At 35.1% G+C, this 13,017-nt stretch overlaps 2 protein-coding genes across 2 annotated transcripts; one reads left to right on the top strand and one right to left on the bottom strand.

Annotated features, from left to right (window-relative positions):
* Positions 1 to 4,866: 4,866 nt before the first annotated feature.
* LOC114396406 lies at positions 4,867 to 5,741 on the bottom strand. Its single transcript, XM_028358362.1, has 4 exons — positions 5,373 to 5,741; positions 5,176 to 5,256; positions 4,990 to 5,065; positions 4,867 to 4,892 (listed from the first exon to the last, which is right to left on the bottom strand). Exons 1-4 carry the CDS (start codon positions 5,739 to 5,741, stop codon positions 4,867 to 4,869), a joined length of 552 nt encoding a protein of 183 aa, XP_028214163.1.
* Positions 5,742 to 8,078: 2,337 nt separating this feature from the next.
* LOC114396999 lies at positions 8,079 to 10,130 on the top strand. Its single transcript, XM_028359143.1, has 2 exons — positions 8,079 to 9,381; positions 10,036 to 10,130. Exons 1-2 carry the CDS (start codon positions 8,079 to 8,081, stop codon positions 10,128 to 10,130), a joined length of 1,398 nt encoding a protein of 465 aa, XP_028214944.1.
* Positions 10,131 to 13,017: the final 2,887 nt, after the last annotated feature.

Genomic DNA, 13,017 nt, shown 5'->3' with positions numbered 1-13,017 from the left:
GGTTGGTCTTGGATTGTTTAGTCAAAAATATATTTTTTTTCATTGGTCATAAATAATATGCAACAATATATGTTTATTTGAGTTTACTCTTGCTTCACCTAGCTATTTTAGTTTGACATATATATTCTAATTTTATTACTTGGATTTTGTAGGAGAAGTTTGCTACATGAACACCAACCCTTTTATTTAATCTTCAAATAGACACACTGTAACATCCCATTTTTTGTAAGTTAATTTTAAAAAAAAAAAGAATTGTTATTTATAAACAAATAGAGTTTTAGAAAAAAAATGATGAGGTTTTATAATTAAATAAATAAAGAAAAATAGTTATAATAAAATAATGGTTTGAAAGAAAATAAAAAGAGTATTTTATTATTAATTTGATGGAGGATAAAATAGAGTTTCTTTTTTATAAAATAATAAAAATAAATAAATAGAGTAAATAATAGGTCGTGAATACTCCTAGCTAAAAATAGCAACATGCTAGGTAAGTTTTCAGACTGACTCCTTAGCCTTCTCTGCCTATCAATTTCGTTTTTTCTCTCTTCTCCTCCCAAAATCCTGTCTTTTTCCCGGAGGCCACTAAACCTGTCTCAAAAAAATGACGATCTCGAACTTATTTACCGTTGGATCATCGTGAAATTTAAACACCATGTTTGCAACACAATTCCGAGAATTCTCACCGTTGGGAATTTTGATATCATGTCTGAGCTGAGAGAAATATCCATCGCATTATAGTCTTTTTCTTTCCCGCAGAAACCCATAGCTGTCTTGGTAAAACTACAATCCCGATTTTGTTAACCGTTGGATTGTCGTGAAATTTGAATATGCTATTCTAAATTCAAGTGCGCACGCTTTGGCTATTGGGATTTGCGAGATAATATTCGTGGAGGGAGAAAAAGGAATCGCATGAAGATAGTCCAAATGGAGGCTTCAATCCCTTCTCCGTTAATCTGACGTTTGGGAACTCTATCGAAGCAGTCGGAGAAAAAACTGGAGGAATCTTAGGGAACCGCTAGAGATGTCGCTATCACTATCAGAAGACACGTGAGTCCGCTTAGAGGTAAGGGATGAGTTATTCACAATTGGGGATTAGTGAGAACATGTGTAGGGATTCTTAGAGTATCAATTGGAATGGGTTTTTGGGTGTTTCCGTCATTTTTTTATTCTATCCTTATAATTATAAGTGTGAATTATATATGTTTGACAAACCAATTGTTGTGAAATTCATATGCTGTTGTGTCGAGTGTGAACTCTATAAATCGAGCATTTTTCTAATTAACATGAATTGATGAAATAAAGTAAGGAGAAATTTAGAGTGAGATGTTGATTTTGTATTTTCTTTTCTTGCTTTTTAGGTTTTTTTTATATAATTTAAAAATTAATATCATAATTGAAATTGACCAAAGTGTTCATATAATTATTTAGAATTTGTGCATTGGAAGCTTACTTTGAAATTTGTGATCCAATATGATGTATGCTAGTTTATATATATAGAAGTAGTTATATATTTATTTATATTAATAATTTAGGTAAATAATATTGTAGAGTTGTTATAGTATGATTCAAAAAATTATTAAGTGTTGGAGTTTGAGAATATTATGGTTAAATTTGATGAACATGTGTATGTTGTACCTTATGAATATCATTAGGAATGTTATGAGATGGTTGATGTGACGTTATGAGATGTTAAAGTGTGGGCATGATATTTGATTGTGAATAAGTGGATGTGTTTAGCACTTGATGTTACATTAATTATATTGTGAGCTATGAATTATACGATAACCCGACCAGTGTTTATGCGTAGTGTTAAAAAGAAAGTGTAGCTTCCTAGTTAGGAACCAGTGTTAAATTGTAGCGCAATGTGTTAAACGTGTTTAAAACATAAGTGTGAGGTCGTGGTATTGTGTAATTCATGAGCAGTGTTTATAAATGGAATATGTGATACATTGTGGAATAACATGTTGCTTTGAGATTATAATATTGTTATTGAGATTGAGTATAAGTGTAAAGTTGAACATGTGTTAATTTGTGAGATACGTGTAAACATGTGATGATGGATTGTGATACCATGAGATGTGAAATTGTGAATGAGTTTTAGAGTTGGATAAGTGTGTAGTTAACACTTGATGAGAAATTACTTGTGTTGTAAGCTATGAATTGTACAATAACCCGACCAGTGTTATCTTGAGAAAAGCGTTGATGCGCAGTGTTAAAGAGAAAATGTAGGTTTCCTATTTAGGAACCAGTGTTAAATCATAGCGCAATTGTGTTGAACGTGTTTAAAACACGAGTGTGAGGTCGTGGGTATTGTATAATTCATGAGCAGTGTCTGCATGTAAAATTAGTTTAGGGGTTGGACCTGAATCAGGAGGGAGAGGCCCTGACGAACTCTTCGGAGTGTAGGCCTTGGGGGTCACCGGGTTTGAGTGCTCCTTTAAGCCTATGCTGATCCCATATGGTTGGAGCATTCTGGCAAAACATCGTGACCCTGACTGGTCTCCCTATGATCTTACTTAGTGAGAGTGACCAGACAAACCCATTGTGTGGTGTGTCTTGTTATGTACTCCTAAGCGCCCCCAGGGTGGTTTTTCACTGACATGGTACCACATTGCATATAGGATTGAGTCTTAGCATAATTGTTGCATACGCTTGTTAATTGTTTATGATGAAGTTGATGTGTTATTATATCTTGATCAGAGTGTGGGATTCTTGTGTAATGTGATTGATGATTGAAAAGTGAATTTTGAATGACAAAGTGGTGAAATTACGTGAGCTATGTTTAAGCAAGTGTTATCTCATTTATATAATATGTATATTTAATTGTCTTGTTTCTCTATTAGCTAGGAATGTGATAACTCACTCCCTGTGTGTTGTTGTGTTTGGATCTTGTGATGATCTTGAACTTGTATTCGGGGGAACAGATGAATAGGTGAATGACTATGAAGAACCTCATGCTAAAGGACACGAGAACACAACGCTCTGATAGGATGTGACATTAGGATATACGTTCTATATTAATTGTATGAAGTTTAGACGACCTTGTTTGAGTCGAGATTACTTTATCATTTATTTGGACAAGTTTGAATATGATGTAGAAGAAAATGAATGTGAGCCTTTTTCCCCTTTGAAAGACTTGTTTCAGAAAAAAAAAGAATGTTTTAAAAATACTTTTAATTAATATTTGAATTTTATTTCTTTATTAGTATATATGTGAGGGGTAGAGGTTGTCACACCCACTATGGTATATGTTGTACTCTTTTTTTTTTTTGATTGAGTTTTCATGCATGCCTAATTGGTTGACTATTTGACATACTTATGGTTGACAAAATAGTTATTGAATTTACAGTGCTGATTAAGGCCTTCAAGGATTCCAAGCCAAGGATTTGCACTATAGCTTTCTTCCTCAATTCACTCTAGTGTTCTACATCCGAATCAGAGAGTATTCAAAGGTACGACTTCTTTATTGAATGTTCTCCAGATATTGATCATTTTATACAATAATAGACATTGAATTAATTATATAATTCAAGAATAGCAGAGGTATAGAAATGAAAGGCAACACAAGGTGTTTCACAGATCTTGCTATTTTCTTTCCTTTTTTTACTCTCTCTAATTATGTTCTTTTGGCGATATGGGTTAACTTGATGTTTTGGTTTCTTTTTATTCCCTTAGTCTGAAGTAAGGATGGCCTCCTATGAAAGATATCTGTAGGAGACCAAAATCATGATTTGAAAGGATATGGGAAAAAAACATTACTTTGGCAATCTCTTGTCCTTGCTGTTGATGCCGAGGGACAATAATAGTCATTGTATTAGGTTGTTGCTGCATAAGGGCATTGTCAACACCTAAATTAGAGTAGAGAAAGCAATCAAATATAAACATATTATAGGAAATAGAAATTAATGAGTATGAAAACAAGGACAGTAGCAAACTAATTCCACCAATATAAAGTAGTCTTGAAACTAATAAGTAGAACAATCTGTAAAGGACAGAAGAAACATAGAGGTAACAGTATAAAGTTTGTAAAATATATGAATTCCATGAATTTAAAATGACACAAAAGGAGGCCAAAGTATGAACAATCTATAAAATATGAATTCCATTAATTTAAAATCACACAAAAATATGAATTCCATCAATTCCATGAATTTAAAATCCATAGGTATAGAAGAAGGAACTGAGTTTCTTCTTGTCGACTATGAATAGAAGAAGCCATCCAAACCTTGTTTTGTCTAAGCTCTAGTCTCAGATTGTCTATATCAATTCTACGTCTTTCCTTGACTCCTAAATCTTCTATTACTAAATAAAAAGCAGTGATGAGACAAGATCAACACAGAGGTTGTTTTAATCATTTATCAACTTTAAACTTAAAATCAATTCTTTAAAGTGAAATCCAACATGCGAACATTTATTTAAAATTATATTAATTGGTATTTCAATGTAATTCTATATAATTCAACTATAAATCCTAACATGTGTGTGCATTGGTTAGTTTCTTGCTACCTTATATTCTAATTTAGCAACTCAATGTTTGTGTTCTCGATACCAGGGAAATATATATAAAAAAAGGACAATTCATGACTATTCAGGCGTGCCTGTCACGGATGGCATCCAAGAAAATGGAATCAGAAACCCTCTTCAGTTTCTTATATTCTCTTATGTTGTTCCAAACTGCATTGGCAGTGGCACAGTAGCAAATATTGAAAAAAAATTGTAAAATTATAATAAAAGGGATTTTCCTTTTTCTTTCTTTCTAGAAAAGAATCAAAGGAGTTCTCTTTGTCATTGAACAACATCACCTCTGACATCCCCTAGACATAGTCTTTCTTTCCACAGCAGAAGCAAAAGCTACAGCTAAAATTTTCATTTCCATCCTTCATCGAAACCAACTATCAGGAGATAAATGATGCAACAAATGAGACACATGTAACTTAATTATAAAAAGTACACACACATAAAAACATAATGTACAAAACAATGGATCACCTGGTTCCTTTGAAGCTTGTTTTCCACCAAGAGAATGCTCAAAGAAACTAAAGTGCTTCTGGAATTTAGACTTTTTCTACAGAAATTGACTAGTTTAGCCCAACACAACAAAATGTGCAACCAGGCAATAAGCAAAATGTGATAGAAATATTAATATTTCATTTAATAATAAAACTAGAAGTGTACCTTTATTTTTGTTCCTGAGAAACATGGGGGAAAATCCAGTGCATTTTCCACTGCTTCATTCCCTAAGAAACTAGCTTTCTTCTATTCAATTAAAAAAAAACCATTAGCCTCCCTAAAAAAATTGCTGCTAAGGAGAAATTATATACACAAATAGTTTATGCCAATGGAGATAACATTACAATAGCTTTTTGACTTGCCTTGGGACAATTAAGAACAGGGGAACTGACAGTGTCATAAAGAGGTGAAGGATGTTGATTGTTACCATATTCTTTGGCCTTCTTGTTGTTGTTCTTCTTTTCTGATTCTTTGGTGTAGTGAGAACTAGAAGGATACCAATTTACACAATAGTGTTGACCATCATCTTCATGGTAATGTTGAGGACCAGATGAAGCATCAAAGATCATAGACAAACCTTCTTCCTCTTCCTCCACTCTTGCTCCCTTTCCTCCATGGTCTTCTATCCCACCTCTTATCTGGAAATAACTTTCAGAAAGAGAGGAATGATCCAAGTAATGTGTCCAGCCAGATTCACCAGCACTATTGTATTGTGAACTTGATATATCCATTTAGCCCTTTTTTCTTTGAGTGATTGCTAGGTACCCTACATTCTAATATTATGTGATCAAGGGAAAGAGTGTGTGTGGAGTAGTAAATAAAGGATCTATTTTTCTCTCTTTCTTTTCTCTCCTTCTTATGCTTCTTAATGTGGTTCTTCTTAGTTTAAGTAGAAGAGGAGGAACACTAGAGAGTGGAGAAAAAATAATTCATTGAAACAAACGAGAGAGAGAGAGAGAGAAACAAACGAATCACTAGAATTTTAAACTGCTTGTCCCTTTGCTCACTCCTTCGCCTTCTTATTTTATCTTTATGCGAATGAATCAACATTGCTAGTTGGCTTTGTGTGTGTGTGTGTACTAAACTGTCCATTAGTGTAGATTGTAGAATGAGAGTGTGTGTGAAAGAGAGAGGTTGTTTATGGCAGCATAACATTACCAATTACCATAGATAATAATAGGAGTAAGTGTTGTCCTTTCAAGTTAAAAAGTTAATATTAATTTGGTGCAGTCACTACTAATGATGCTTTAATGATTGGTCTTTTGTTCCCGTTAATGGTTCACAAGTGTGTGCTTTGAAACAACCAACAAACTAATTTCTTCACCTTTGTCATTTTTTTAATGTTTTTACTGAACAACAATTTGTCACAATCACCAACATACACCACATTGCTCTTGTCTCCTTGATGGGTTTGTAGTCCTCTAGATATGTCATCAACATTTAAGAGAATAAAAATTGGCATTTTTATTGTTCTGTTTTATGTTTTGTAAATTTCAGAGAATAAAAATTGTCTTCTATGTTTATCAGACTGAATTATATAAATCTTGCTGGATGAATGTGTCTCGTCTCTTTTTGGAGGGCAGTCTAAAGACTGTAAAGTTGTATCCAACGTCATGGAAATAAGTGTAGGTTAGTTAATTGTCATAACCTTGGAAAACATTGAATCAATTAAAAGTGATGTAGTTTTAAACCTCTTCCATTCCTTCCATTGGTATTTGATGACATAAAGAAGGCACTGTTGAACATTGAGTTGGGATTTTTGGTATTTCAGACCCAATGAATGCATGGTATAGAGTAATTAACCTAGTGAATGCCAATGTCACAAATGAAAGGGATACCAAGCTTTTCCATAGAAGCTTTGATCCTATCATCAAACCCAATGAATGCAGGGTATACCTCTGAAGGCACTTATCCTGTATTTTCTCCAATGCCACAACCAAAGGGTAACTAATTGCAAACCCTAGCTCCAACTATTGCAACATTTTACCAGCTCAACCAATCAATACACGAATAGAGGGCAATTTCACACATTAACACAGAAAAGTATATATATATATATATATATATATATATATATATATATATATATATATATATATATATATATATATCACCAAGAAGGATATGGATGTGAGTGATTATTGTGTCTTGTTTGTTAAGGAATAATATTTATGGTGATGGCCCCACACAAGCTTCTTTTCAATTAGTATAGGAGCACTTCAAAGTCATAGCCCACTTGCACTTCATGCTTTTAGTAATTCAATCATAGAGCACCAATTTTTAAGCTGTTGGGTGAAGAAGGAAAAGACATTGCTTCCTCCTATTTTGTGTTTTTTTTTTTCATTTTTTTCCCCATGTCTTTTTTCCCCCTCTTCTATTCCATTCTATTTACTATTCAATGAATTTTTTTCACTTGCACTATGCAGGCTTTTCAATTGTAAAGCTCTTTTTGCTTCCTAAGATTCAATCAGCAACACCAATAATATAGCAGCAGGTATGTTCTCTTCTTGCTTCAATCCTCGAAACATTTCCAAATCCTTTCTTAATTTGGTGTTTGGTGTAGTTTTTTATTCTGTTAGTGTAGAGTATGTGCAGGTAAGCTATAAACGACAAGTCATGTTGTCACCTTCAACACCTACTGAGGTGTTGAATCTTATTCCTATTTCTTTTGAGATTCTATACATTGATTAATACGGATAGTTTGTATTAATTGGTGTATTGAATCTTGAATTGTCCATTTGGATAGTTTGGGAAGAATTTTTTTATAGTAGATTATTACGTATAGGTTAATTTTCTTTTCTTAAATTTGTCAACATTTCGGTATACTTCATTTCCCTTTGCTCTCCGAGTGCATACTTGAATGTGGTGGATAACAATACATCACCGCTTTCATCTCGTGTACTTGGGGACTTAGGCGAAATGCTGCCGAAATTTTGACAAATTTAGAAAAGACAATTAACTTGTAGTATTCAATCTAATATAAAAAAAAAATTACTTCCTGAATGGGATAGGACCACACCTTTACTTAGAAAAGTGAGGTTCACATGCATGTTACACAACTTCATAAAATGGTGCAGCAAACGGACAACATGGATCGAAGTTGGATGAGAGCATCACGTATCATTGCTGAGTATGGGACTGGGGTGGAACAGTTTCTCCAATTTATCGAAATGCATGCCCCTTCCTTGCGCGACAAATATTTTTGTCCATGTGTGAAATGTGGAAATGGTATACACCAGTCGCTAAATGAAATAAGATCACATCTAATATGTCACAGGGTGATTCTAAATTACACAAAGTGGATATGGCATGGGGAATTGCCAGAGAATCCAACAATCTCTCACACTGAGGCAGTCGATGTAGATACGAGTTGTCGTATAGAAGAAATGATTCGCGACCTAGGGCAAGATGGTTTTCGACATGCACATGGTCCTTTGTATGACAAAATAGAGAATGATTCAAAGATTCCTTTGTATTTTGGGTGCACAACATTCACAAGGTTGTCTGCGGTGTTAGCTTTGGTCAACTTGAAGGCACGATTTAGGTGGAGTGACAAAAGCTTTACTGAATTGTTAGTGTTATTGAAAAAATTGCTTCCTGAAGAGAACACGTTGCCAAAGAGTCACTACGAGGCGAAGAAGATCTTATGTCTAGTGGGAATGGAGTACCAGAAAATCCATGCATGTCCAAATGATTGCATATTGTATAGAAATGAGTATGCAGAAATGCGCACATGCCCAACATGTGGTGTATCCCGCTACAAGGTTAGCAACCATGAAGACAGTTATGTTGCAACCGTAGAGAACAGTCGTCCAGCAAAGGTTTGTTGGTATCTTCCAATAATACCAAGGTTTAGGCGATTGTTTGGTAATGGACATGATGCAAAACAGTTGACGTGGCATGTAGAAGGCAGAAAAATTGATGGATTGCTACGACATCCGACTGATAGTCCGCAATGGAAGGCATTTGATTCTTTGTACCCTGATTTTGGGAATGAGGCCAGAAATCTAAGGCTTGGTGTTGCTTCGGATGAAATGAACCCTTTTGGTAACTTAAGCAGCAGTCACAGTTCATGGCCTATTTTGCTGATGATTTACAACCTTCCTCCTTGGTTATGCATGAAGCAGAAGTACATAATGTTTTGCATGATGATAGCGGAACCAAGACACCCTGGTAATGATATTGACGTGTATCTAAGTCCGTTGATTGAAGACCTGAGAACAATGTGGGAACACGGGGTAGATGTTTGGGATGCGAATTTGCAGGAGACCTTTAGGTTGCGTGCAATGGTTTTTTGTACCATAAATGACTTTCCAGCATATGAAAATTTAAGTGGCTACAGTGTGAAAGGCCATCACGCATGTCCTATATGTGAGAAAAATATAAGTTTCATCCAACTCAAACATGGAAATAAAACAATATACACAAGGCATCAAAGATTTCTAAACTAGTTCCATCCATATCGACGATTGAAGAAAGCTTTCAATGGATCTCAGGAATATGAAACTGCGCTGAAACCATTACATGGCAAAGAGGTTTATCATTGTGTGAAAGACATCATAACTATCTTTGGGAAGACGCAAAAAAAAAAAAAACCCAGTGAGAAAGACATCTGGAAGAAAAGGTCCATTTTCTTCGATCTTCCTTATTGGTCTGATCTTGATGTAAGACACTGTATAGATGTCATGCATGTGGAGAAAAATGTTTGTGATAGTTTAATTGGGACCCTTCTTAACGTTAAAGGCAAGACAAAGGATGGTTTGACATGTCGTCAAGACTTGGTTGACATAGGTATACGAGACTAGTTGCATCCAATAGCAAAAGGGTCGCGAACGTATCTACCCCCGACATGTCACACGATGTCAACTAAGGAAAATAGGTGTTTTTGTCATTGTTTGCGGAACGTGAAAGTCCCACAAGGATACTCTTCAAATATCAAGATCCTTGTATCCATTAATGATTTGAAATTGGTTGGCTTGAAATCTCATGATTGTCATGTATTAATGCAACAAATACTGCCTGTAGCGATTCGAGGAATCTTGCCTGACAAAGTTCGTGTTGCCATAACTCGTTTATGCTTTGTTTTTAATGCTATATGTAGCAAAGCCATTGACCCTTGAAGATTGAATGAATTAGAGAATGAGTCTGCCATTTTCCTTTGTCAAATGGAGATGTACTTTCCTCCATCATTTTTTGACATAATGGTTCACTTAATTGTTCATCTAGTCAGGGAGATCCAATTGTGTGGTCCTGTATATTTATGGTGGATGTATCCAGTGTGTGAATGTATGTATACATGATTTTGATGATGTCAAAAGAAGAATCAAACAAGGCTCATTTGCTTCAAGATTAATACAAGATTGTTTCAACAAACAAAGCCTTGATTCAAGATTTCTTCAAGATCAAGCCTTGCCTCAAAACGAAAAGGTTTCAAATCATCCAAGGCACATGTAATCGATTACCAATACATGTAATCGATTACCAAGGCACATGAAAGTGTGTAATCAATTACACATCATATGTAATCGATTACCAGAGACTCTCACTAATGCTGTAATCGATTACCAGAGAGGATTTTCAAGGAATATCGCCAATAGTCACATCTTATCATTTGGATTTTGAATGGCCATCAAAGGCCTATATATATGTGTGATTTGGGATGAAATTGGCAGAGAGTTTTACTTGTTCAAAAATGTTTTATCCTCTCAAAAGGAAATGAGAGAGATATTCCAAGAGAACTTCATTGCCAAATGCTCTCTCAAAAGAAACTCTCGGGCAAACACTTGCAAATCCATTAAGAGTTTCTCCATAGACTTCAATTGTAAGATCCCTTTCTTCAAGAGAGAATTATTCTTTCTTTATTCTCATTCAAAGAGACTGTTTAAGGGACTGAGGGTCTCTTAAGTTGTAAGGAATGTTGAACACAAGGGAAGGGTTGTCTCTGTGTCGTTTAGACTTTGTAAACGGATTTTTACAAAGGGAGTGGAAAACCTCAAGTGGGTTGCTTGAGTACTGGACGTAGGCACAAAATTTTCCGAACCATTATAAAACTGTGTTTGCATTCTCTCTTCCCTTATCTTATTTATTTTGTTACAATCAATTGTGTCTTGCATGTTTAAAGAATATTATTAAATTGATTGTTGCTTCTTCTGCATTCTGAGCCTATCTCTTTTAGAAGGGGGTTAAAAGTTTGTTAATGGAAAATTGATTCACCCCTTCGTAAGTTATTAAGGCCACAAGGTCCAACACAGTGGAGCGGTACATGAAGGTGTTAAAGGGGTATACAAAGAATCAACACCGACCAAAAGCTTCGATTGTTGAAAGGTATGTTGCTAAAGAATGCATCGAGTTTTGCTCGCAGTACATTGAAGGCGGTAAATTTGTCGGGGTTCCTGAAACTCGTAATGTGCAAACACCACCAGGGGGTAAGGGTACACGAGGATACAATGTTGTGACAATGACTCGTGACGAGGTCTCACAAGCGCATCTATATATATTGAATAATACAGCCGACGTCATTCCATACATAGATGCTCACAAAAAAAAAAAAAACTCATCGCAATGAACCCAAAAATGAACATGATGAGGGTTTTGCAAGAGCATAATAGAACTTTCATTAAGTGGTTTAGAGAAACAATTCTTGTTGATGATGGTGCTTCCAAAACATTACGATTATTAGCTATTGGGCCAAATCTAAATGTACCGACTTGGAAAGGGTATAACATCAACAATTATTCCTTCTACACCAAGTCCCAAGATGACAATCACAAATTATTTGGATAACTACCTTGATCAACAGTTAAGGTGTTTCCATTCCAACCACGTCCATTGATAAGAAGGCCATCAGGGAAGGGGAGATTATGACCATTCTCTAGGAGTCGTCTTAGTCTCTACAATAACAAAGGGTAATTATCAAGGGAATGATGAGGAGAGGATGAAATGAAGAGAGAATAAATAGAAATGAAGGCAAGGGGTTTAGTCGGTGGTCAAGCTTGAACCAATCTCTAGCAAGTATGGTAATGCCCCCGACAGGAGAAGGAAAAGGGACAGGAATTTGAGGGCGGCTCCAAATTCTGATGCCACCAAATGCTCCAGCAGCTTTGTGCATTCCAAGAAATGGGAAGTAGAAATAGCTACCAATCTGGTCTTTTACCTGGATAGCATATGTGAGGTTCCTCCCAGTGGGATTGGACAGTTTATGCCATACACTCCATCCTGCCATGAGTTCCTCCTATGTTGTAAGCCATTCCTGCAGAAGATATGATAAGATCATCAAATTCTGACAAATGGCAATTATTTTCTAGCTGCTAAATGTATACAATATATCATTCACTTCGTTTGTGTTTGTAAAAATCATTGGTATTGATTGCACATTAGATAAACCTATGAAATAGCATCAATTCTAAAATTTAGCACATACAATTGTTCGCGAAATGTGATTTAATCTACTTAAATATGTTGCATTTAAGTATATCTTCGCAAAGAACCATCAAAATTTTACAAGAACCCCACATGACAAGGGAGTTCAATTCCATTTTGAGTTGAATCCTTGAACAAGTTCATGCGAGAAATCATTACAAAAAATTTATTATCCAGCATTTGGAATGGAAAACAGGAAAAGTAATAAAGATGGTTTACGTTTGCAGGGTTGAGAAGATGCCTATGAAACATAGTGGATTCACAGTGTGAACAAATTTTCACAAATTAACAATTTTGTAAGTCCATTATCTGATGATCATAATAGTAAATCCAGCTTGTCCAAAATTCCAGTAAGATTCTGTATTAGGTTTCTGATCGTTCATAAGTTTCTCATATTGACACTTTGTTATAATAGGGATATGATCCCATGTTTGTCAACTCAAATAAAAGATGTGTGGGATCAAATTCAAATTGGGGAATCAAAACTTGCATTGTTAAGCAAAAATAATGTTAACTTTTACCAGATCGTTTAGCATTGTCTTAGAGATGTCTAGTTTAGCAACTCACATGCCTAAGCTCTCTTTATTG

This window comes from Glycine soja, chromosome 18, assembly GCF_004193775.1.
Source record: "Glycine soja cultivar W05 chromosome 18, ASM419377v2, whole genome shotgun sequence".
NCBI lineage: Eukaryota > Viridiplantae > Streptophyta > Magnoliopsida > Fabales > Fabaceae > Glycine > Glycine soja.
The sequence above is the reverse complement of the archived record's forward strand: the minus strand, read 5'-3'. Positions and strand labels throughout refer to the sequence as shown.